Source organism: Dermacentor andersoni, chromosome 4 (assembly GCF_023375885.2).
Source record: "Dermacentor andersoni chromosome 4, qqDerAnde1_hic_scaffold, whole genome shotgun sequence".
Lineage (NCBI taxonomy): Eukaryota > Metazoa > Arthropoda > Arachnida > Ixodida > Ixodidae > Dermacentor > Dermacentor andersoni.
This window is the reverse complement of record NC_092817.1, coordinates 58,003,027-58,029,259: the sequence shown is the minus strand read 5'-3', so window position 1 is coordinate 58,029,259 and position 26,233 is coordinate 58,003,027. Positions and strand designations below refer to the sequence as shown.

General features: G+C 46.9%; 1 protein-coding gene across 1 annotated transcript in view; it reads left to right on the top strand.

Moving 5' to 3' along the window:
• The window catches only part of nompC (no mechanoreceptor potential C), a 75,949-nt gene that overhangs the window by 48,028 nt on the left and 1,688 nt on the right, over positions 1–26,233 (top strand). The window contains exons 6-27 of the mRNA XM_050182993.3: positions 5,070–5,168; positions 5,250–5,348; positions 6,404–6,505; positions 9,464–9,565; positions 9,822–9,920; positions 10,285–10,416; positions 10,523–10,651; positions 11,525–11,641; positions 11,794–11,892; positions 12,451–12,651; positions 13,408–13,506; positions 13,671–13,772; positions 13,876–13,980; positions 14,076–14,177; positions 14,741–14,839; positions 14,954–15,070; positions 17,061–17,168; positions 17,751–17,948; positions 19,623–19,721; positions 20,023–20,130; positions 22,213–23,575; positions 25,419–25,529. Coding sequence (XP_050038950.2) covers positions 5,070–5,168; positions 5,250–5,348; positions 6,404–6,505; positions 9,464–9,565; positions 9,822–9,920; positions 10,285–10,416; positions 10,523–10,651; positions 11,525–11,641; positions 11,794–11,892; positions 12,451–12,651; positions 13,408–13,506; positions 13,671–13,772; positions 13,876–13,980; positions 14,076–14,177; positions 14,741–14,839; positions 14,954–15,070; positions 17,061–17,168; positions 17,751–17,948; positions 19,623–19,721; positions 20,023–20,130; positions 22,213–23,575; positions 25,419–25,529 — 3,790 coding nt within the window. The remainder of the gene's footprint in view (positions 1–5,069; positions 5,169–5,249; positions 5,349–6,403; positions 6,506–9,463; positions 9,566–9,821; positions 9,921–10,284; positions 10,417–10,522; positions 10,652–11,524; positions 11,642–11,793; positions 11,893–12,450; positions 12,652–13,407; positions 13,507–13,670; positions 13,773–13,875; positions 13,981–14,075; positions 14,178–14,740; positions 14,840–14,953; positions 15,071–17,060; positions 17,169–17,750; positions 17,949–19,622; positions 19,722–20,022; positions 20,131–22,212; positions 23,576–25,418; positions 25,530–26,233) is intronic.

Sequence of the window (26,233 nt, the reverse complement as noted above, 5' to 3'; positions counted from 1 at the left end):
TAAAAGGAGAATTCGTTTTTCTCAGCAACCACTGCACCAAATTGGACGAGGTTTGTTGCATTTAAAAGAAAAACTTAGAATCTAGTGATTGCTGGTCTCGCATTTTCGAGGTAGGTCGTGAATTTTTTATTAAACACTGGCAAAAATCGAAAATTTTCTGAAAACGGAACTATGAAGTTTACAATTTCGTAACTCAGCAAGAAAAAATGATATCGCAATTCTGGGAATTGTATCTGATAGCACATCTAAAGCGGATAAATTTGACATCTTACACATGAATCTCAAAAAAATTTATTAATATGTAATTACAAATTTTGCAGAACCCTCGTAAACAACGTAATGAATTCACGTAAGATGCAAAATGACATATAACATTTGTCCGCTTTGAATGATCTAATGGATGCCGTTTACATAACCGCGATATCTGTTCTTGATGCAGAGCTATGAACTTGTAAACTTCGTGCTTCTATTTTTTTCCGAACTTCAAAATTTTCGAAAGCATTTTGGACAAAATTCAAGCCCTAAATCAAAATTCCGCTTCCAGCAGTCGCCAGAATTTAACTTTCTCTCTCAAATGCAACAAATTTCATTAAAATCGTTCCAGGGGTTATTTTAGAAAAACGTTTTTGCGTTTTTACATGTATTTGAATGGGCCGCGTCGGAGTTGGGCCCGAGCTAAAGCTTCCTCTTAAAGGCGAAGCTTAAGCGTCCTCCATCTTTTCTTGTTATCTATATAGGTTTAGTAATAGTGGGATCGTCAGTTTTGTTGTTTCTGTCGGACATCATTACAATAGATGTAAGATAGTGATCCGCAAGCTTCTGCTTAACGACACCCGAAATATTTCGTTGGCTTTCTACACGAACAAAAACATAATCAATGTATGACCTTGTAATGCTGGTACCTATATGACGCTCTCTACTGTAATCATAAATAACATTCGAAGTCCAAATACTGCCAAAAAATTAAGATAGTCTCTGACGGGCTTTTTCATCTCTAGCCTAATGTCAGTATTATGATCTCCAATAACGACCAGCTTCTTTTCATTCATGTATCTGTGAAGAAAATGACATAATTCATTACAAAAATACGTACATTCTTATTCGGGGTCCTGTATTCAGAGGCTTGCACAAAGGGTATAATCTGTTTATTCTGCACAAAAATACAGCGACCACCTCAGCGTGATCAAATGTTACATTTATCATACTAGACAGCCGTACATCCTTGACAAACACCATAGTGCGTATAGTGCGTCCCGACATAGTGCGTACTGTGAATAACAGTACGCTCTATGTCGTGTAACATATCATATGTCGTGTAACATATCAACGTCAAGACATTCTGTCTTGACGTTGCCATGTTAACTTCTGTTAGCACTACAAGTTCATTAGGAACTAGTGAACTATTAACATCCCCAATTCATCCCAATGCCTGTTGGACTTCGTATGTTCACATGAAGTAAGAAGAGCTCTTGGTTTAACTTTGCTTCAGCGCTCCGCTGTGACGTACTCATGTTAGTTTTAGGAGATCTCTTTCAGTACCGATTTTAACTACCTAAGCGCCTTCTGCTATCCTGACCAATATTCTGCGATTTCTAATCCAGACATACTTGTACCCTCGCTGCGTGGCAAGCTGGCGGCACTGCCAAAACAATTATATTTGAACCCTTGTCAGATTTTTATGTACGAATATACGCTCACTGCGGGGGCAGGGTACTTTACCAGCTATTTATCTCTACGGGCTTGAGCGACAAACAGAACAATACTCGGTGCGATCTTATCCGGTCGCGCTTTCAACCGATGCACAGCTTCGAAATGATGTCGATCTGGAGCAGGAAGTTGCAGCTTCGTGCTAAATTCTGTCAAAATGCGATAGAGACCTTGGTTAGGTGACTCTGGTATGCCATGTACTTCTTATCTCGAAGTCTTTAATAGCCTTCGAACAACAATAGAACTGATGCGACGCCATATCTAAACACTCTTTGGGCAGCCTAATAGAGCGCAGTGCATGAAAATGGCTTCTGCTACAATAAATGTTGTTGAGTTGAGTTGAGTTGAGTGGTTGTAGGCTACTGGTGGGATTAGCCTTGCAGTAGCTGCCGGCAATTGCTCCACCGTAGCGACACTTAAAATACATAAATCATATAAATCAGACACAGACCTCACAACTACACTACACATAGTCACACCTAAGGTCACCATGTGGAGGCCAAATCCGTGTCCTGCAGGTAATTTAAAAGAAGGCGAGAAACCTCCTTCCTATCTAACCGGTTCCCGCGCGGGAAAACAATGTCCTGTATAGAACTGTGGGGAATTCCTGTCCTCTTGAGGGACCCGAATAACACGCTCCTTTCCGCGTCATACAGAGTACAGCACATAAGGTAATGTTCTATGTCACCGCACACACCACACGTTGAACATAATGGTGACAACGCCAGGCCAGTCTTACACATCCACGCAGGGGTACGAGCAGAGCCCGTGCGAATGCGGAGCAGTAAAGTGGCTTGGTTTCTTTTGAGACCCTTAGTCACACATGGCTTGTGAGGTGAGCTCCACAAAGAGTGGAAGTGGCACGACACCGCTTCTCTGAAGAGTCTCTTGTCCTCTTGAGGCACTTTTCTCAAAGGATTCCCAGACAGCGCTCTATGGGCAAGGCTGTCCGCCATCTCGTTGCCTATGATACCTATGTGCGAGGGCACCCATTGGAATCGTATGGAGAAGCCTTTGATAAGGAGAGTGTGCACCGAGCGTAGGGAGCTTAGACATAAAGCATCAGTAGGGAACCCATACTCTAACCTTTGAAGGGCGGATTTCGAATCTGTAAGAATGACTACGGGTTGAGGCGTACAAAGCCGTAGCTTTTTTAGGGCTGCCTCAATGGCAACGCTTTCGGCCGTTGTGGAGGACACGACTGTAGTGAAGCGAACCGACCAATCATACTTTAAAGCGGGAATATGAAAAGCAGCTGCACTAGATCCTCTGACCTTGTCCACAGAGCCATCAGTAAAAATTTGAAGATGACGTGCATATTCAGTTTCAAGATGTTCCAGTACGAGCGAACGTGTTGCCGCCAAAGGAGAACTCCGCTTAGCACGAACGTGAGGAATTGTCAACGAACAATCGAGGCTCGCGAAAGACCAAGGTGGATTCAACCTCTTAGTTCGACCTCTAGCGTCAAGACCCAGGTAACCAATAGTATTAAGGGCCAAGTACGCTCGGGACTCGGATCTCTTTCGAAGGCTCTGTAGAAGGGCTCGACCGGCTATCGTCTGTTTGAGGCGGCCAATTTGCATCAATAGCCTTTGTGAAGCGACTAGGCTAAGAGGTCTCGATAGAGACTCATAAAGTACTGCATTATTAGGAGCAGACTGCGGAACGCCAAGAGCCCTCCTTAGGCCCTTTCTGTGCAAAACCTCAAGTCGTTCCAGCTGTGATAGTGAGGGGGAAATTAAAGGGAGCTGGTACATTATTCGACTCGTCACTAGTGCATCGTGCAGCCTGATCATTGAAGAAGGGTGATTTCCCCATTGCTCACTTGCAACTCTACGGATCACATTGAGACGCGGAGATAGTGATGTCACAATAGAGTCCACAGCTCGTCGCCACTGTAGACGGTAGTCAATAATTACGCCCAAAAAGCGTTTGTACTTCAATTGACGAAGGCAAGATTGATCAATGTCTATCTTCAGCCGCGCATACCGTCTTCCTCTACCTGGAAACATGATGAAGCCAGATTTTTCCACCGAGAGAGTCAACCCTACACCTTGAAGGTAATTTTGAACTGAAAGTAAGGCCTGTCGAGCTATCAGAGCTAAACGTTTGTGTTGATATCCGCTTAACCAAATACAAATGTCGTCCGCGTATATCGACATATGGATATGCCTGCAATGTTTTTGCACTTCAGCGGGAAGACCAGCCATTACAACATTAAACAGCGTCGGGGAAAGAACACTTCCCTGAGGTACACCTCGCGATACCGCCCTTTCGGTGCTTATGGTACTTCCTAACCGCACTTGGATTTTACGATCACTGATAAGTGAGTGAATGAAGCGCAGAAGATAGCCCTGTACGCCTATGTCCATCAAGCTATTTAGTACTGAACTTTGAAGTACGTTATCATAAGCCTTTGATACGTCTAGGAAAATAGCTAGTGTTGAGAGGCCGAAAGCTCTTTGATGTTCAATGTGGCTTATCAAGTCCAAGACGCTATCTTACCTAAGATATCTTACCTAAGAGCAACAAGAAAGTCAGTCCTGCAAACGGTGCTCCGCCAGACTGCAAGGCGGCATTCCTTGGCTCTCACTTTTATGTAGTCCAGGGTCCCGTGGTCCGTGACGTCAGCCTCGTTTCAACATGCAGTGGCGAAGTTATCTTTGGCTGGCTTGGGCTTCACCTTGCTTCTTCGGCATGGCGGGAGCAGAAGGTCAGGGATAACCTACCGTCGCCTAAGAGCAACAAGAAAGCCAATCCTGCAAACGGCGCCCGACCAGACTGCAGATAGACGTGCTTAACACCATCAGGCGCCCAGAGCTTTAGAGTTTTAGAGTCCAAAAATACTGCGAAAAAAAAAACATTCTTTTTCCACTGCATTGGGGCTGAAATCAAATCTGGTAAATAGTACGCGTGTGTGTTCGACTAGTGCAAGGTGTTGACAAAACTCCATGTTACACGGCTGTGCTAAAGGAAACGTTTAACTTTTTGCTGATGCGCTGGTCTCTAAATATTTGCTCCCAACAGTGCGTACTTCTGGTGACGTCATCGACAAAATTCCTTTAAGTGTATAAATACTAATTCACGGAAAAGTGAACAGAGCGTCGTGACGGTAACAACTTTCTTCTACAAAGAGCACGCAATCAAAAAAGTATTAGTGGGCGCAAAATATTGCATTACCACAACTGCGAACGACGTTGTGAGTACGAATCCAAGTGTAAGCATTACCAACCTAGAAAAAGTACTCGCTAGTTGCGCACCAACACGGCAATCTAGTGAGCGACATATTCTCCTTGCATGGTGCGCCATCAGGTCGTTGTTAATATTTAATATTTACGTTAATATGTCCTTTCCTTCTACAGGATGGGAGCACCTTGATGCACATTGCTGCTGAAGCTGGAAGGCCGGAAACAGCCATGGTCTTCATGAAGAAAGGCGTCCCGTTGCACATGTCGAACAAGGTGAAGCAAGAACCGTAAAACGCTTTCTTTTATTTTTCAAGCAATCCAGAAAATTGACGCAACGAACGGCTCTTTTCGTAGGCTGGCGCCAAGTGTATTCACACAGCGGCACAGAAGGGCTACGTGGACATCGTCAGGACGCTGCTACAAAAAGGGGAACACGTAGACGTCAAGACGAACGTAAGTTAAGCGCAAGAATCTATATAAATCTTTTCTTTATAATATATTCTGTTAAAGAACTATTGCCTGAAAAAGTCTGTGGGCAGTACATGGCTTGATAAACTTGTGATTGCATAGTGTGGTGTTACTCGAACACCAAAGGCAGGAAGGTAGGATTTTCCTTGCTTGTTTGAAATATTCAGGCAAGCGATATCGTACCGTGTAAAATAAGTCGTCAAGGGCGACATATATGTGAGAATATTGTCAACAAGTAAGCTTTCTTGTATTAGAGAAAGGAAAAATAATTTGTTACGTGTTTCTTGCGGCGTTTCCTTACTTGTATTTATGGACTTTCGGCATCGTCTTTTTTTTTTCTGTCAGGATAAGATATAGCGATTGTCTGCATTAACCACTTCCAGATCTTCCACTTCCACTTCCAGGTTGGGTGATTCCAACCAATAAATCAATCTTGTACTCCCTTTAACGATTACTACTGATACTTGGATACTGCATTCAAGAGGCAGAGAGACTGCGGATGTCTCCCTGACATGAACTCAGGGTTTTCAAAATGCGCTGTTAACCCATCGGTGATTCCAAGTTGAATCTACCTGAATTAGGGTCTCCAATTTGCCGTTTTCGTGCGTCTTATCACAGACAGCTTGAAAACTGTCATCACCGCTATGTTTATTCCGCGCTACCTTTCCATTTTGTAGCGGTGTCTTGTAATGCTTTCGAATGTATGAGTATCATTAATCGTGTTGTCTTGAGAAACACCCAATTCTACATCTTTATTCGTCTGCTCGAGACCACTCACCGAGGTTTGTTCTGTCTCCTCACGGACGCGTTCTCGAGATGCCCATCACGCTGCTTTACAAGAAAAAGAGAGGTGCCGTAGTCTAAGTCCTATATACCTGTAGTCACCTATATAATGTTCCAAGTTAGAGCCAAGTTTGTACATAGCTTTTAGCAAAGCAGAGATGCGCTAGGGGCGCAGGGTGTTGCCTGCGGACAAAATTCCGCGATGATGACTCGCGTCCGTGCTGGCCCATAGCGTGTGGTGCCTTGTGCGTGCGCAGGACGGGCACACGGCCCTTCACGTTGCCGTGTCCGCGGGTCAGGCGCTGGTCGTCGAGACACTGCTGGGGCACGGAGCACAGGTCCAGTTCAAGGCCGGACCCGTGAGTATATAGCCTACTCCTTCATTATTGACGCGTCTTTGATGCGTGGAACTTTTATGTAGCCCACAGAGTGACCGCGGACAGGACCTGACCACTTTCAGAATGCTGCTGTGTCATGTGCCTGCGTATATTGACCGTGAGCTATTAAGAACGCGGGAGCTGTCGCATAGAAAAGGTTCTTCTCGCAGTCAGTGCACGAGCCATTGAACAGCAACGAACGTATGTATAAGTTATCTGCACGACCGCCACGTTGTGCCTGTCAGTTCCAGGCAGCGCACACTAACAACAAGATACCTTTCTTTTTAACCACTCCTCTGGCCTCCAAACTATGCGTGTGCGAATAGTGATTTTTGAAACCGAATAGAATTCAAATCGAGTATAGTGCCAGAAGCAAATCGAACTGAATCGAATATCGAGTAGTTCTCGAATAATCAACAACCGTTCTCACAATTAACATAAAACGATGTCCAAATCCTGGTATTCTTAAAGTTAGCATGTTTCTGTCATTACATAGCGCGTTATGAAGCGTTGTTTATTAAAAGCATAAATTTAGCATTAGGAGCAAACAAGTAGTTTCTTCGCATGCACAGGACTCTTCAGAAAGTGCGAATGATTGCTGTACAGCCTGTAAAGTATGGCTACTTAATTGACATATAGCCTGCTCCATTATGGAAGTTTTCATCTTTCCTGTCTGTACATGCCCGCGGGGGTGAAAATTCCAGCTACTTTTGCTCCAGTTTTTTTATGTTTAATTGGATGCATCTGATGTTTTGAAATATCCGAGAAGTATTCGAAAAAACACTCGCATTTACGAATAGTGACTATTCGATTCGTTATTCGAAACTTTCCAATATTCGCACGCCCCTACTCAAAACCGTTGCAGTGGTTCCAACCGCGTCATTGTATCGTCATTTATTCACTGCTTCTTTTCTATTTTACATCCCCGAGAGTAAGTAAATACAGGGCTATACGGTGTGCGGGCTTATGCCGGTAACCCTCTGCCCATTTGTAGTCGTTAAATGCCCACCGCATCCGTTTAACCTAGTTTAACCTATAACGAGGCGCCGCTGGCTGATAAAAGACGCAGCGATACTCGGGATGCTGTCCAGAGGAGGACACGCCGCTAGCCTTGGACGGCATAAGGCACGTGGGCGATATCAGGACTCCTACTCGAGTCGATCGTGTTTCCGCTGCGGTTTCTGCGCTTTGGTTCCTCCTTCGGCAAGTGCGTCCATACCACGCTTCACTAAATTTGTGCAGCGCTGTCGAAGCTAGAGCGATCTTTAAAAATTAAATTATGGGGTTTTACGTGCCGAAACCACCTTCTGATTATGAGGCACGCCGTAGTGGAGGACGCCGGAAATTTCGACCACCTGGGGATCTTTAACATGCACCTAAATCTAAGTACACAGGTGTTTTCGCCCCCATCGAAATGCGGCCGCCGTGGCCGGGATTCGATCCCGCGACCTTGTGCTCAGCAGCCTAACACCATAGCCACTGAGCACCCACGGTGGGTAAAGAGCGATCTTCAGAACATTACCGAAGCAATCCACGATGTAAATTCAATGCACAAAAAGACAAGACTATTCTAACCTGTGTATGTTCGAATATCTTATCGATAGAACCTGTGTATGTTCACAGAACATGTACGCGCTAGCAGGGAAGACTGACACAGCGAAAAAAAGACACAAGTGCGAGCTATGAACTGACTAGACAAGCAGTGTGTTTTGCTAATATGTACGGTTTAGTTTTTCCCCAGCCTATGCGTAGTACGTCTACGCTGTAGCTGCCCTCAAAATTTTCGTAAACAGCAGTCAGACAGCATTTCTTTAAGGTTCGCGGGTTTTAACATGTAATCCGCCCACATTAGGCAATTTTCTTTCACGAAGTACTTTAAACATTGCATGCTAATATTACTTTTTATTCGATCACATTACTAGAGGTCTTCATTCTTGGCCCTGCATGGAAATCGAAGGAGAAGCACGAAATAACGGAAATAGCGACTATACGCCAATCTGGATCCTCACGAAGGACCGAATGGATGGTTCACTCCGCGGACAAGTGTGACGTAGCTCAGTGGTGCAACCGAATCACGCTGCCCATAGTGGCTACCAAGGATCGCTGCCCGTGCTGCGATTTTCTGCAGTTCAGCCACGTTACATTCATCCGCGGACTTGAATCTGCCGTTCGGCCCATTGTGTGAATGTAGCTGTAAAAGCGTGCGCATGTTTTATACGGCTACTAAAGCGTAAATGGACAACTACTACTCCTAAAGTTTAATTATGGGTTTTGGTGTCACAATAGGGACGAAGTGTAGTAGAGGGCTTCGAGTTCAGTTTGACCATCTGGAATTCTGCACACACAGCACGGCATACGAGCGTTTTTTTTTTTTTTTTTTTTAATTCTCGATGCGTCTTCTTTCTTTCTCTTTTTTTTTTTCATTCCTCTGCATTCCGTTAACGCCGAAATGCAGCCGCAGCGGCCTGCAGGAATCGATCAATCCGCGACTTTCTGCTCAAAAACGAAGCGCCATAGCCACTAATCCATCGCGGCGGATCTATAGTTACTACTAAACTAGTACTAGTAGTAGTAGTAGTAGTAGTAGTAGTAGTGGTAGGTGTAGTTACTGTTATTACTATCGGTAGTGGTAATAATATAAGTAGTTCTACTATCATAAGAGTATATCTAACAACAACTACTACTACTAATATCTATCTATCTATCTATCTATCTATCTATCTATCCATCTATCTATCTATCTATCTATCTATCTATCTATCTATCTATCTATAGAATAGATTAATGCTGCGCTTGATGGCGAGTATATGAATGGTTATGTGCGCATATCGTTCGACAGGAGCTCCGATACTTTAGTTTCGCCCTGCTTCGTTGTAGCGAGGTTGTGTCATGGCGGTGCACTGATGCGTATGTGAATGAAAGAATGCACTTGTATTGCAGAACAACGAGACACCGCTGCACATCGCTGCCCGCGTGAAGAACGCCGACGACTGTGCCGAGCTGCTCATCAAGAGCGGTGCGGACGTGAACGAAAAGGACGCGGTAGGTCGCCCAATATGGCGCACAGTTACCGGCTTTTATTTTAAAAGCTAGGTGTGATGTTTTACTCCCTTCAGCTGCCATTGTCCTTTGTGACTCACTTTGCGTGCATTTTAAACAACCAGCGTCGTAAACGTGTGGACACGCGCTGACCACGCATATTAGATTGGCGTGTTTACGCCCAGTATGTACTGTATGTATTTCTCAAACTAGCTAAATTCTCTCCGCCCCCCCCCCCTCGCCTTTTTTTATTTTTCAGAACGGAGAAATACCATTGCATTTCGCTGCACGGGAGGGCCATTTGAGGACTACAAAGCTGCTCCTAGAAGACAACGCCATATCCGACTTGCTCAACAAGGTGAGCATTCTTGCCTTCCTGACAGAGTTTGGATTTGTATGCGCGCAGGGATGTTTGTGCACGTGCCTGCAAAGGTGTTTTAATGCGTGGTGAGGGTTGGGGAAAAAGTAAAGGAGTGTACTTGCTGCCTTGGATGCTTGCATATTGTGTCAATATTTCTCGCGCACTCATCGATAGCAACATGTGATGTCAAAACTTGTGCATTTCAATTTCTTGCTATAGGCTAACGAAAGTCCAAGAAGTAAAGAGGAGTAAACTTAGAGATTAAAAGCATGCTGTGTGCTGGTGCTTTAATGTGCGTAGAGCGAGTGGATGGTAAGTAGTTATATGGCTGAAATATTCATTCATTCATTCATTATGGCAGGACGGAGAGAGTCCTCTTCACGTGGCGGTCAAGAACTGCCATTTTCCGGTGGTGCAAGCACTGCTAGAAGACTGGGAAAAGAAGAACTCGGACCCGGAGGAGAAAAAGAAGCTGGCCAATCAGAAGAACATGGTAGGCGCGTCATAGCATGTTCGAGACGCTTAATCCACTGTTGTCTGCGTCCTTCCTTGCGTCCGTGAACACTGCGTCACTGAATTGCTGGTGGCGCGGCTCGCAGGAGGGTGAAAACTCGCTACACTACGCGGCCACCATAACTGAGAAGCAGAAGCACTACGCTACCGAAGACCGCGACATCATGCGAATCCTGCTCAAACATGGCGGCGACGTGAACGCCGAGACACGGACGGTAAGCCTCTCCCACGTTCCAGTTTCCTGTTGGCTTCGAGAACGCATTGTGGACCGTTGACTTCACCATAGTTGGTCCAACAATTACTTGGCGAATGGGGCACCTTCTTATGTTCTTTGCGCCAAGCCAACCGTGTACCAACCGAAAGGCATGTTACCATACTGAGAGAAAGGAAGACCGGAGGCGCGAGCTCCACGTCCGAAACACGCCTTCTAGGCACTGCCCAGACGCTATGCCTTGAAACAGATCGGTGTACATATCCGACGTGGTTACGTAGTGTTAAAGACATGTTTCGTAAGCTTTACTGCCACTGTCGGGACCTTGCAGGCCACACAAAATCTAGCTGTGGGCGCGGAGCTTGACGCAGCTTGAGTAGGCGGCCACTGAGCTTCGCGTTTACGTTGGTTCGTATCATCCATATATTTATAAATGTATCTGCTATCTCAAAATGTGATTGATCAAAAGTATTGTTGCACGCGGGATGTAAGTTCGTGCGTAGCCCTTCGTATACGAGCCTGTTACATTATACGCATGTATAGCTGGAAATCTATAGGAGTTTTGTTGTGGGCACAACCAAATTTTCCATTCTATTTTCGCTGATTGGCTCACAAGGTGACTACGCCTTCTCTGATTGGCTCAAAACGTCATCATTGTGGAATTAAACAACATGCCGGAATCTGAGAGTGTCAAGAAAAGCAATCCGCTGATGGAGTACGTCGTTGAACTTATTCTGGGCAAAAAAAAAATGAAAACATCGCAGGTCAGGTCGACACAAATCGGTTGCAGGTCGCCGGTTGCAGGTCGCCGCTCACAACTGGGTTGTAATGGCGAATTCCATTCTGCTTTCTTTTTTCTTTTCTGCCTACAAAACAGACGATGGAAACACCTATCCACCACTGCTCCAGGACCGGGAACGTGGCGATCCTGCAGGAAATCATCGACACCATGCCTCCAGCTGCCGTAATGATTTCTTGCAACCAACAAGCAAGGGTGAGTAGATGGTACAGCACTAAAGACGCCAAATCGAATTCAGTGGTGAATCCCTCAGGTAGGGTTGAAAAAAAAAAGAGTGACCATTAAGTAGCTATTCCTAAGCTCGTTATCCTGCTTTCCAATCCCTCATATTCGCGCCACTTTCGCAGAATGGCTGGGCCCCGCTGCTCTACGCCTGCGATGCCGGTCATCCCAGGGCAGCGAGTCTGCTCATTCAGAACGGAGCCAGGGTGGACACGTTCGACGAGGTGAGCTGGCTTGCAGGTCCGCCGACTTGCGACCGCTTAGTTGCCGCTACGCACTTCACACAGTTTGCATTCGCACTGCACCAACTTTATTGAATCAACTACTTCTAGAGAGCGATAAGGGCAGCGGGTCTGTCTTGTTGATTTCGCGTACTCAGCCATCTCTTTTGACATAGAGATACAAAAGAAAAGGCGCGCAGGACTCTCGCTGTAGACATCAAATGCAAAGCATATAGAACACAAGCAAGAAGCGCTAACAAGAAATACAGTTTTGCTAGGGCACAGCCAGTTATTTAGCGTGTCCTGCATTGGCCCACAAGTACATCAAACGATATTCACTGCATCACATCACCGAATTCACAAGGTGTTCGCCTGAAAGTCAAACTTGCGCTCCGAAACGTGTTACATGTTCACTTTCTTGTGCCTCCTTTCTTCTGCGCTAGCGAGATACATTCGATGGCAAGGTGGTTTAAGGTGGCGCCGTCTTTCCAGGTAATCGCAAAACAGCAGTGTAGGCGTGATTCGTGATGCCGTTTCCCTGTCCACACGCTTCACGCGCAGACGGGCAAGGCGGCGCTGCACTTGGCCGCCGAGAAAGGCCACGAGGAACTGGCCGACATCCTGCTCAGTGCCAAGGCGTTCGTCAACGTGCGATCTCAGCGGGGCCTCACGCCCCTTCATCTGGCCGCCGAGAAGGGATACGCAGCACTGGTCCGTAAGCTGGTAACAGAGCACGGCGCCATCCTGGACGCCCTCAGCCTAGTGAGTATTTGCGCGTTTAACACGAGACACTTTCTGCGTGCACCCCGTGCAGGGAATGCATCCGTCCAAACCGTGTGTTGCCTGCAGTATAAATTTGAAAACCTTCAGTGGACAAACACCAATAAGACATTCCGGGGCTAGGCTCAGAAGCATCAAATTAACCCTTAGTTATCAGGACCATTTGTGATTTCCTATACGTAAAATTCTATGGGTTCTCGTCTGCAGGAAAGCTAAAGAGGTCTGTGTATCTCAAACGCCTTTATTCTTTTTTTTTTTTGTCAAAATACGAAAGCTGATTGCATGCATGAGGGTAGGGGAGGGGGGGGGGGGGGTAGTGTAATGGGATTCCTTCGCCCAAAAGATATGAATGGTGAGGCTGAGGAGCTCTCGATCACTCTGAGTATATCATGAGGCCCCCAAAGTACTCTTATCGAGTGAGCTTTAGTTATCCGATGCGTGTCTATTTCACTTTTGAGGAACAGTGTATACAGTTTTGCCATGAATTTCTCGTCGTCTTGATCATGGATGCTTGCTGCCTCCCTTTGACTCTTCAACCTTCCACGAACATTGCGCCGTTACACACAGCACGGACATCGAGCGAAGCTCACGCTAAAGAATGAGTCTCCATCAATGCACATGGAACCGAGTGTATGTGTGCCATGGAGGTATATACATCACGTTCTCCCTTCATCTTTCGACCATTTTGCAAAGTCCTCTTAGACCACCCTGAAATATGCCTTTCCTCTCGTTTCGCAGAACAAAAAAACTCCGCTCCATCTGGCAGCCGCGGAAGGGAGATTGGACGTGTGCAAAATTCTGCTCGAGCTCAAGGCGGATACAAATGCTCTGGACGACGTGAGTGCAGACCGTGCGAGATCTTCCCTCCGATATTTTTCTGAGTGATTGATTGATTTATTCATTGACCGAGCAAGCGAGCGCGCTAGTTATATAAAGCAGCATTTAACCGTCATAACATCTTTACACTTTTTTTGTTGCTGTTACCATCCACACCTCAACAGCAAGGACAGACTCCCATGATGCTGGCCATCGAGAATGATCACTCCGAAGTCGTCAAACTGTTTTTGAGGGTGAAGCCGGACCTGGCGATGATGTCGAACGCTGTGAGTCAACGAATTAGTACCACTTTATATCCGAAAAGCGTCTCCTTCTTTTTGGCATTCCTTTTATCTTCACGCCCCTTCTTCTTCTCTTCTCTGTACCTAGAAAGGGTTTACGTGCGCCCATATCGCTGCAATGAAAGGCAGCACGGCGGTCATCAAGGAATTGATGAAATTTAACAAATCTATTGTGACGAGCTCGAGGAACAGGGTAAGTCCTGGTCACAAAAAATACCCGTCTACTCATCATTTCTATCACTGTGCCAAGGAGTCGGAAGTAGTGACCTGTGTTTGCGCTTCTTCTAGACGACCGACTCAACGCCCCTCCATTTGGCCTCCGCCGGTGGACATGCGAACGTAGTCAAGATGCTGCTTCAAGCAGGAGCCGATGCCAAAGAAGAGAATGCTGTACGTGATCTCGCTACGGAATTTCTTTTGTTTTCTTTAAAATTCACAAGAAACTAGATTTATCACTCAGTTGCCATGCTACTTATCCCATGCAAGTGAATTATCGAAACCGAATACCCAACTTTTGATACCGAGTAATTATTAGTTTTTTAGTAACTATACATTATCCTAATGTACAGCTATGAAGTGACTCTTTTTCTCTATACTGCGTATGTCTTCCACAATTTTTTATGCATCTGCGCCATCTTCATATACTTCAGCACGCCAGCGAGAGTGCAATCTACCAGGCCAATGTAAATAAATGCTTCGTCGTTTGTAACCTAATTATGTGAACGTAACATTGTTCAGTATGTACTGACGGCTGCTGTTATTTCCTGTGACACTCGCACTTAAATGGATTCTGTAGCTAATCACGAGTTTCATTCTGTAAGTTTACGGAACAAATACGACTGTTTTGGATTGCGCGAGCTTTAGCCCTGTCAGTTTAATCGGCGCGCAAAGCTACGAATCAAATGCAAAGTCACCTCTAGCGTGTCGGTTTGCTTCTTCCTTTGCTGCCTAAGGACGGGGACACTGCGCTGCACTTGGCCGCTAAGAATGGTCACGTGGCCGTTGCCAGGGTACTGAGCGCCATCGTGCCCTGGTCCACAACCAGTAAAAAGGTGAGAGCAGTCTCCGCGTGGGGCTCTCGTTGCTTCTTTCTCACATCTGTCAGAAGTGTCCTCGTGTGACCACTGAGTGCGTTTCTCTTTGTTCTTCTCTCCGCCTGCTCACAGACGGGGCTGACAGCGTTGCACGTGGCAGCCAAGAACGGTCAGATGGACTTCGTTAGGGAGATGTTGACGGAGGTTCAGGCGGCTCTTGCCAGTGAGCCACTTCCGGACGGTGGAGACGTAAGTACCGATAATACCCCGGCGGCCGTGCGACAGCACTTGTCTGCTCTCTTAAAAGGGCTTTTCATTTCATTCTTCTATGAATTTCCTTCTCATAATCAGGGTTCCCTGCGATTAATTGACCTAGGTAAACGTACTCCTTCAAGACTCTAGAGGCTGTCCGGCGATCCTGAACTCTTGTTCCTTTGCCCGATTATACATCATTATCTTTGTCTTCTGCATATTAATATTCAACCCCGCCCTTGCACTCTCTATGTTAACGTCCTCAATCATTTGTTGTAACTCGTCTGCAGTGTTGCTGAATAGAACAACGTCATCGGCAAACCGAAGGTTGCTGAGGTATTCGCCGTCAACCCTTGCTCCTGAGCTTTCCCAGTTTAATAGCTTGAATATATCTTGCAAGTACGCAGTGAACAGCATTAGAGAGATTGTGTCTCCTTCTCTGACCCCGTTCTCTATAGGTATCTTCCTACTTTTCTTGTGGAGAATTAAGGTAGCTGTGGAATCTCTGTAGACATATTCCAGGATATTTACGTAAGCATTCTACTCCTTGATTACGTAACGCCTCTATGACTGCTGGTATCTCTACTGAATCAAATTCATTTTCTTAATCTATGAAAGCCATATATAGAGGCTGATTGTACTCTGCGGATTTCTCGATTACCTGACTGATGACATGGAGGTGATCCATGGTAGAGTATCTTTTCCTGAAACCTGCCTGTTCCCTTGGTTGACTAAAATCCAGTGTTGCCCTTATTCTATTGGAGATTATCTTGGTGAATATCTTATATAATACTGAGAGCAAGCTAATGGGCCTATAATTTTTCAGTTCTTTCTGATAGTACAAATAGGGGGGGGGGGGGGCACGGTTCTTGTTCATCGCCCATGCACTTGCTCGCGCGGCCTTTATGCAGTATACTGCCGTCGAAATGCAGAGTAACAGTGGCTTTCATTCTGAGTGATTCAGCTGGAGGCTTGTTTGCTCAGCCAGCTGAAGCAACAGATAATTGCGTAGTATTGAAACGCTGCAAAGAGCGGGCAAGCATCTGTTATCGGCTATTCGACTGCTTGTATATATCCCTATATTCCGTATGTTTCCACATAATTATTACGGAATATCTATGGATTCCGTATGGATTCCGTGCAACTTCCATAAGAATTATTCGGAATTATTCGAATGCGTACAGAACGTTTCATAGGATAACTGAACTGTGAGCTCACGTGACCAAGCTGACGCTGTTTTGTTTCACTGTTGCCTATCCGCTCATTTACTCGGCGAGACGTTAGATTGCTCACCGTCCCCATTGAGTATGTTTCCCACCGACACTTTTTCCACACAACGACCTTTTTTTAACCTTGATTAGCTAGCACGCCAGTTTTCTCCCTGGGCTGTGTCGGAGGTGTAGTGAACCCCTCCAACACGACACAGAGGCGTCGAGACAAGGCTTTAGTCATTGTTTCGCGTCTGGTTTGTTCGTTGCTTGAGTGCATATCAACAATCTAATTTTCATTATGTGTAACACTTCCTCTTGATGCCGCAAGGCAAGCTAACGCACAAAAAACAAGCTCATTTTCACGCATTATATATTGATTCTTTATTTTGTTGTCTTCCTTTCCCAATCATCAATCAAACTACATGTCATCACAAGTGCTCAGGAATCAGTAGAAGAGAAGGAACTAAAATTAACTGGCTACGCGATTTGTAAAGCTGACATGATCAGTTTGACGAGCAGTTCTCTCCTCTCTTCCTATCTATCATAAGCCGCCATGTCGTCCCACTCCCCTATAAGGATGCATGCCACGGCACCAGGCCGTGGCATGCAGGCCGAGCACTTCAATGCAAGTGCCGCGCATTCATCATAGCGATAATTTGTGATGACGACGCATTCACACTCTCGCGTGAAAGTTGTTCACTCTTGCGTGCTACAAAAAATACTTGCAGCTCAAAATACACGTGTGGTCGAGTCATGCACGCCCCGTCTCGTTTCAGTACGGAATGACAGCATTGCATATGGCGGCAGCTGCGGGCCACGAAGGTGTCGTTCGGATGTTGCTGAACAGCTCCGGAATACAAGCCGACGCGCCAACCTTTCAAGAGGTGAGCGGCTCCTTCCACGAAGGTTGCTTTAATAAATCATCGTATGCACCGCCATGTTTAGTGATAATGCGAAATCTAGCATTCTCTGAGAAAATTTTCACGCTGCGAGAACAAGTCGCCGACATTAGCAAAAGGTGTTCCTAACTGAACCGCTCCACAGGCGACGCACAAGTCACGTACATTTTCTGTGGCGGGTCACGACATGCTTCCCGGTAGGTATAAAAATTTTCGGCACTATAGTATACTATAAGAGTCACGAACTCGCCTAGCAAACATTTATTTCTTTCTTTTTTTTTTGTGCTGCTACTGCTGCTGGACGCGGCATGACAGGGCCCCATGAACTAGCCGCTTGCGAACAGTGCTGGCCAAGCTGTTCCTTGGTTGGAAGCGTCTTAAGTGCATCACCCAACTAACGCTGTTCCTGCCCGCAAGCAGCGCAAAGATTATGAAGACGGCTTGGCGAAATAATTTAGAGCCGTCAGCTGCCGTAAAAACATCTTTTTTTTTTTTCCTTCGCGATACATTTGCTCTCGCGCGTCGTCCTGTTCGCATCAAACGGTTTAGCACGTTGTTTAAATGCAGGGCATGTACCCTCTGCACTTCGCGGCACAAGGTGGCCACCTGGCCGTGGCCAGCATCCTGCTGAGCCGCGCCGAGTCGCAGCTGCAGTGCGTCGACAAGCTGGGCCGCACGCCGCTGCACGTGGCGGCGGCCGCCGGCAAGAGGGAGATGGTCGGCCTGCTGCACAGCCAGGGCGCCGAGATCAACGCCGCCGACAACGTCAGTTCGCGCAACGAAACACGTGCACGCGTTTGCATTGCGTCGATCGTCTTTGCGCGTGCGATGACGAGGACGATCGCTACGTGTCTGTATACCTCGGTTTTCGTCATCAACAGGACACGGGCCTTTTCCGCCGTCGACAAGAAAAAGTTTATAAGGGTTGTTTGTTGGACAACTTGGTACATTGCTATAAACGGGGCAGCCAGCAAGCTATAGGCTTGGGGGGGGGGGGGGGGGGAGAGAACACCCGTGAGGGAAAGTTGTGCAGAAACCATCGACGATAACTGTCAACGTAAGCGAATAGCCGAACGCTTCAAATTTGTTCGCTTCGTTAAAGGAATGGTGCACTTGACGACATGTAATTGTTGCGGTGATGACATTTATGTAGCGTTTACTGTTTGATTGCGTAATTCCGCAGAGAGTAGAGTGGTTAACCAGCACATAGGACGACACGCACGTCTCGAAGATCTGACAGTTAATGTTCGGCAACAAACGCGCGCCACACCACAACGGCGCCTTTGTGCCAACCACCAACCATGCACCGATCACGAAAAGGGCAAGATAGTCAAAGAAAGCAATTGGCTTTGACGCGCAGACGGAGACAGGAATCAAATACCGGTTACTTTGTGCTGTTTATCACACGAGACACACTGTAGACTTTTATATGCTCCTGTGCGCACGAATTACGAGCTTCAAGTGTTGAGCTACACGCTGCAAACAGTATAAAATGCTAAACGATAACTGTGCATCACGCTGCCTGTAAGAACGAAAAAAGTACATGAACTCCAATGTTTCTGATTTTCATATTGATCCTTTGTGCATAATTTCCCTTTCAGGACCCATTTGCATGCCGCAACGTCTTACTGCATTTTTATCGTATTTCTATCTTTATCTTTATGTATTGGCTTGGTTTTCAATATCAAACTTTTGTTGATGCCATTGCTTAGGTTTATCTTTTTTTTTTTTTTTGCACTAGCAATTCCGCCTAACTGCAGAGACATTCTGTACCATGTATTTGGTGCCGAACTACCTGTATGTGATACATGCACGTCTTTGCTATAGATTGTACTCATTGATTTATGTGCTCATTGCTCCACTATAGTTTTCTATGTGACTAGTATTTGTACCTAACGAGGTGCAGGCCCCGTAAAGCCCTGCTTTCAAACTATTAGCCTGTACCCTTGACGTCTGTAACTGTTGATGTTAAAATAAGTTGATTTGATTTGACTTGTCTTTTAACAACAACAACAAAATAATGATAATGGCCTGTTTAACATAAATTGGGCTTGTTCAAAAACAAGCCCAATTTTGTATTGAGTGCTAGTAAAATCGGCATGCTGCACATTCTCAATATAATAGTTGTAATTAATGTTTATTGCGGTTCCGGGGCTTTCTGTTGTCGATTTACTCATGGTTCTTACTGTACTATATATAGCTGCAGCTGTCGATGTTGCAGACCCTACAGATGGCCTGACATGCCTTCGTTTAAAAGATGCCGAGATATTACATACTTTTCGTCTCCTTTCGACTCAAGTCACTTTATTCGTTTATTTATTCGTTGCCACGATCGACGGATAAATTAGATCGTCTAGTGGTCGCTAGGACATCTCACGAAAACGCCGCGAGAATCGCCAGTGCTTACGACATGTCCTTTAACTAGACTCACCCTTGCAGATGGGCTGGACAGCTCTGCACTTCGCGGCACGCAACGGATATCTCGGCGTCGTCAAGATATTGGTGGAGAACGGTGCCTTCGCAAAAGCGGTGACCAAGGTGCGTCCAACGCGTTAGGCCTTGCTAAGACGGCAACGTTTTCACCATCGGTGCATTCAACTGCGCTGCCTTAACTTCTCCGTACACATAGTATGCACGTACGTCATTCAACGATACTCCGCGACTTCCGGTTTACGGCAGCGCCATGTTGGGGAACCCATAGGCCTATGCGCACGCCTGTTGATAAGGTACCCCAAGATGGCGGAAGGTAGCGGAAGCAGACGACAGCAGCGGATGTGACGTCACGTGCATACAATGTATACATGCAACACGAGCCGAAACCGTACTCGACACTACGCAGGATGGCAAAGTACCACTGTGCCTGGCAGCGGCTGAGGGTCACTATGACATCATCAGCTACCTGCTCAAGAAAGACCACGATACCACTGACCTTATGGATGACAAGCATGTAAGTATACTTTGCGTAGCTTCCTCATTGAGCCTTAAAGCGTCATTACAACAGTAAGTATACTTTGCGTAGCTTCCTCATTGTGGCTTAAAGCGTCATTACAACTTGTTTTGGCATATATACTATAGCTTTACAGCGGCGCACCAGCTTCGTGATGGTTTAGCGAGCTCTAGTTGACTGGCGCCACGCCTGCACAGGTGGTAACTAGAAGTTCTAACGTCAAGCCATAGCATGATGCTAAAATGTCAAACTACAGCATGCCCAGAAACATGGCATGGGGGAAGAAGTAAAATTATTTCGACGAAGGCGGCGGAGCAAACACCAAGTTCAGTGAAACGTCCGTAAAGATAAAGAGCATACCACAGCGAAGTAATTGCAACTAAATCGTTGTGATTCCCCATAGAAGTAAGACTTTAGATACGATCAGCTATATCGCAAAGTAATATTATTACTGCTCTACTTCACTTTTGTCACTAAAGAGGCTGGCATTGCCTTTTTTAAGCATGAAATTCTTGTAGCTCCCGTTGTCAGCGGCCTTAAAGTGACCTTGAGCCAAAAGCCAGAGCCGTTATCCGGGCACTCAAACGAGAACATCCGGGCAAGTTGCGAAAACAAAGCGAGATACCCCCCCCCCCCCCCCCATTTGTACAGGACTGCATTACATACGCTAGTTACCCCACAAAAAGTTGCAAACAAATATTGCTTCTGAGTTCTTCCTAATGTTTGTTCACACTATCAGTCAAGCTGTAACTTCTAGTACACTGATGTTTTATTTGTAATTTCCTATAGCGACGTTCAAAAGGCAGATACAGGGCACCATACACTTCAATTCCGGGAAATTCAATTTGCTACGGATCTACTATGCTCGCTGAGCTGTTGTGTGGCGTGGCGCCGGAAGCGCCTGGTGCGCTGCTTTGCTTTCATGGAGAAAGGAAAAAGTTAGGAAAGAGCATTACGTCACGCAGCCAGCCTTGGCAAGCGAACGCTCCGTGACGTCTTGACACGTGACGTCTTGCGTAGAGATCACGAAACAAGAATCGAGATTTGCTGAGACGTTTGGTCGCGCCTACTTCAGGTGCTTTTCTTCTTCTAGCTGGACAGTGCGCTCGGTCTCCCTGGCGTCTTGTCCAGGATTTGGCTTTTCCCTCACCACCTTGCACGTTACGGTACAATGCACCGCTTCTTGCCTCCCATCCTTTCCCCGTATCCTTCTTGCATCCCGCATCACAGAGCAGTGGGAAGGCAACCTTCACGACGGCACCTCCTAGGTCCGCCGGGCGCTGATCCGAGGGGCACGGGCCATCGCCGAAGGCATAATAGGATCCCCAGACTAGGGGCCCGTTTCCGATTTCCCATTACCTGTCAATAAAAAATGTTTTCATCATCGTCATCTTTCGCTGCCGGTCGTGCCACCTTCAGCCGGTTTTCTTCTAGCTAGGCAGCGTTCATGTGGACCAGTGCACAGTATGGCGTGGTGCGGTGTATTGTGGTGGGCTTTGCCGTTGCGAGCATGCACTACAGCCATTTTAAGATTGTGGCTAGTATTATCTCCAACCAATCTGCTCTGCCGTTGCCATTTCATGCTTACATCTACTCTCGATTACGGAAGAGCCAGCTCTTTACAGCGAGTCTGTATACCTCTACCGTCCAAGAAAATTTTCGTGTCCTTGTGGTAAGCATACGTGGGCCGATCCCGGAGATAGTGTAATGCCGGGCTGACCCGCGGCGGAGGTGAAGCAGGCGTCAAACACTGCCCATACGTGGGCCGATCCCGAAGATAGTGCAATGCATGGGCCGACCAGCCGCGGAGGTGAAGCAGGCTTTCACTCCCCATACGTGGGCCAATCCCGAAGATAGTGCAATACGTGGTCGACCCGCGGCGGAGGTGCAGTTGGCCATCAAGGGGCCCGCATACACAGCTTCGCTGGTCATCCTTCTTCACAGAGTAGAAGGGCGCCGAGATTTTTTTCAGACTATTTATACCTTATTTAGCGTTCTATAGTAAATGACAATTGCTTTTGTAAAACAAAGGCAATTGCAAACGAACGCAATGGGCTAAAGTCTATCTTCTTTTTTCTGCAGTTCCTGATTGACCTGATGGCCTCCGGCAAAGTGCACCAGAACCGGCCTATGGTGGACTTCATCCTCGCCTCGAAGGCGCCCATCGACACAGCTGTCAAAATGGCCCGCAGCTATGAGCTGTTGTCGCTGAAGGAGAAGGAGCGCGCCATGGAACTCGAGGAGATGGCCGGCTTCTGCGACAACTTGGCCAACGAGCTCCTCTCCATCGCCGCCTCGAACAACAACACGGCTGCGCTGCTCCGGGCGCTGGACGCACGGAACACTCCTTTTTTAGACGTTCTCATAGAACTGCAGCGCAAGACAGTCGTGGCCCACCCAGCGGCGCAGAAGTACCTCACCGAGCTCTGGATGGGCAGCTACCACTGGACCACGTTCAAGATCGTCATGCTATTCTTCGGCTTCCTGCTGTGTCCCGTGCTGTGGGTCGCCTCGTCGCTCGTGTGCGGAAATCACTTCTCGAACATCCCCATCGTCAAGTTCATGTCCTACCTGGTCTCGCACATCTTCTTCGTGATCGTTCTCAGCGTGACCATCATCAATCCGTGGCAGCCGTTGTACACGTCCACGCACCTGGTGCCCCACTGGAACGAGTGGCTGCTGATCTTCTGGCTCTTGGGCATGTTCATCACCGAGATCACCAGTCCATCGGACCGCGAGGGCCTGGGCTACATCAAGACGGTCGTGCTGTTCATAAGCGCGATCGCCATCACGGTTCACCTGGTGGCGCTGTTCTTCCGCGAGGAGTACTACCGGCTTATATGTCTCTACATCCGCAACCAGTTGTTCGCTGTCGCGCTGCTCTTGGGTTTCCTCGAGTTCCTCAACTTCCTGACCTTCCACCACCTGTTCGGCCCGTGGGCCGTCATCATCCGGGACCTGATCAAGGACCTGATGCGGTTCCTGGCCATACTGCTCATTTTTCTGGTGGGATTCTCGCTGAACATGTGTGCCGTGTACCAGCCCGTGTTCGTGCCGCCGCGTGGGGACAACATAACGCTGCCCATCTTCGGCCAGGAGTTCCAGTCTCCGATCAACACGTTCGAGATGCTTTTCTTCTCGCTCTTCGGGCTCGTAGAGCCGGACTACATGCCGCCGCTGCACCTCAGCCCACCGTTCGCCAAGATCATCGTCAAGGTGGTCTTTGGCGTGTACATGATGGTGACCGTGGTTGTGCTCATCAACCTGCTCATTGCTATGATGTCGGACACCTACCAGCGAATACAGGCGCAGTCGGACACCGAGTGGAAGTTCGGCCGCGCAAAGCTCATTCGCAATATGAAGCGCGCCTCACCCGCGCCGGCGCCCCTCAACTGTCTGACCTTCGTGCCGGAGCTGATTATGAACAAGTGCTCCCTCAAGAAAGGTACTTGCTTTCTACATCATCATCATTTGGCGAAAGAACAGACAAACTCAGGCTTTTGGCGCTGTTAGGAAATATCGCGAACGCACCATGCAGGCCATGTGGAAAGGATAATCTTCATGCAGCAGCCGCCCTGGGTCAATATGGTAAAATAGAATGCAGCTGTCAGATTTCCGGAGTTGCTATGTCAACCAAGCACGCTTGCGCTTGACGCTACCAGAGAAGGCGTGACAACTGCCGCAAGAGTCACTGCATCCGAGATTCACGCCTTCTTGTGTGATTTTATTCTTCTGATGTTATCTGGTTGCCCGCTTGCTGTTGACACTAACGGATGCTTCATCCCTTGGGCCTTAAACAATACTTAATATACGACGCATTGGGAATATGTGTACAATCCCTAAGGGTGAACGGTGGCGGGATATAATAAACAAACAGCCCGTGGGTATTGCATGTGCGCCGTGGCAGCTACTGTAATTCGAGTCGAAGCATGGCAAATAATTTAGTGAAGCGCAATACAAAATGCATGGTGACTGCGAACGCGAAATTTTTCTGGCGTCAACGAAATAGGGGTAGTGCAACAGATGCGTTACTGTGTCATCAGCGAATTCATAAACAAAAGAAAGTGTTTTCCAAGTCCTACTGAGGCAATTAATAAAGAGCATGCAATGGCTATCAACCTTTAGAGGCTTCGTACACATGCTGCAGTCCTCTCAACTGAAGCATTCGGTAACCTTCTGCTCCCATCGAACTGTGTTTGGCACATATTTCATAATGTTCATATTCTTTTAGATGTATGTCAGACGACCACGCCACAAACTCGCCTCCACACTTTTTTCGCTCCAATCTGCTAGCAACGTCTTCGATGCGCCCCGCCCCCTATGGCGCACAACTTCCTCGCTGGTCAACATTCTGCGGATAGGAGCATTCACGCATTCGATGTTATGGCGGTGCGAAGGGAATCGCAAAAGCGGCCTTCTCTGCGTGAGGCCTCATTGTGCGGAGAAGCCAACGTTGAGGAAGGCTTGTTAGCCTTTTACCGCACGCAGACATGCTTACTCTCTAACGAAATAATGTGGCACTCGAATGGAAGCTACAGTTAGTGTCAGCCATTCAGCATCGTAGTCATGTAAACTGGGACATCTTCACGATGTGCGCTTCTCTGAGTGAGAACTTTTCTGCTCAGTCACAAATTGAGTCTTGCCACAACCCCCTCACAATTTATATCCCAGTTCCAGCTACCATGCATAGGCTGTTACCAGCAAAATTTTGACCCGTACTATCCCACGCACACTTCCTTCGAAGCTTAACGAATTATCATGCCTCCGGTACAAACGTACTTTCAAAAAGTATTCAGTGCTTACATCACAGCGACACTCATATTCGTTTTGGCAATGCAACTGTTTGCATTGCCTATATGGCAATCCACTCTCTCACACTATTTTTCGCATGCTACATTGCAATTCCACCAGCTCCGATGGAATTTCTTTCGCTTAATGGCAGAGCATTTCAGCAGTATATGCCACAGATGCGCGAATGTTTGTGACGTCACAGGGCCACAACAGTCACCTAACATTGTCGCTGGAGACTGCGCCAGTTTTTACTTGAATTTGTCATAGCTCCACTACATGCCACCCAGTGATTGCTGTCATGTAAAATCATGACTCGGCGCTCGCACATTTCATTCACTCACCCTCCAAGCCCCTATCAAGGCCCTTTTAAACATAACCCTTATAACAATCACGTCTTTATAGCACTAGCATGCACTTCATTCGTTCACCATGATGGGTGCTGATTCTTGGCATTTGTTCTTTCACTCTTGCTGCACCGTCATCCTTCACCGACGCAGTAAAAGGTGGCAGCACTCTCTCCATGCTGAAGGACATGGGCTCCGGACAAACGCAGAGCAGGACAAACTCTGCTGCAGGTGCTCGTGGCAATCGAAGGATCATGCCACTTGGTAAGCATACATTCATTTCTAACAAGGCACCGATTAAACTGAGCAGAAACGCTCGATCGCCCACCAGCTTCACAGCATTACTCTATGCATGTCATCACTGCTCACCCGTTCTCCAAGTGTCACTTTCCCTATATGGTGCCACATTTGTCGAGAGCATTAATTGCCTGAAGGGCATGCTTTCACCAGCGTCTAACAAAGGCAGTAATTGCATGATAACATTACTGCATTCTTCTATGACAAATTTTCTTCAATTAAATCATGGTAGCCTCACATTAATGCGTTAGCATTAAAAGTGTCAAGGTGGAAAAGTGTGTGTAGTGGGACTGATAGTGGGAGCGGACCACTGCCAGTTGTACATTGCTCCTCGAAGAGGCACAACATGTGAGCTCCTGAACCATACTTGTCAATGCAGTAAGCGTGGCTTAGATCATAGGTCCGGGACCTCAAAGAACTAATGCATTTCTATTGCACTTACTGCTAAATCACCATTGCCTTCGTTTTAAGGATTGGCAAATAAAAAAAAATTTCAGATAAAGCTATAAACCATTCCTTAGTTCATTTCAGGACATCTGCATTGCAAAGTGAAAGCAGTGCAGCTGGTAATGCATGTACTGCAAGAAGGCAGGCAGTAATAAGTCATTTAAACATTTTCTGGCCACTTCTGGAAAACCTACAGAATTTTTTTAAGTGTCTAATGGCACAGT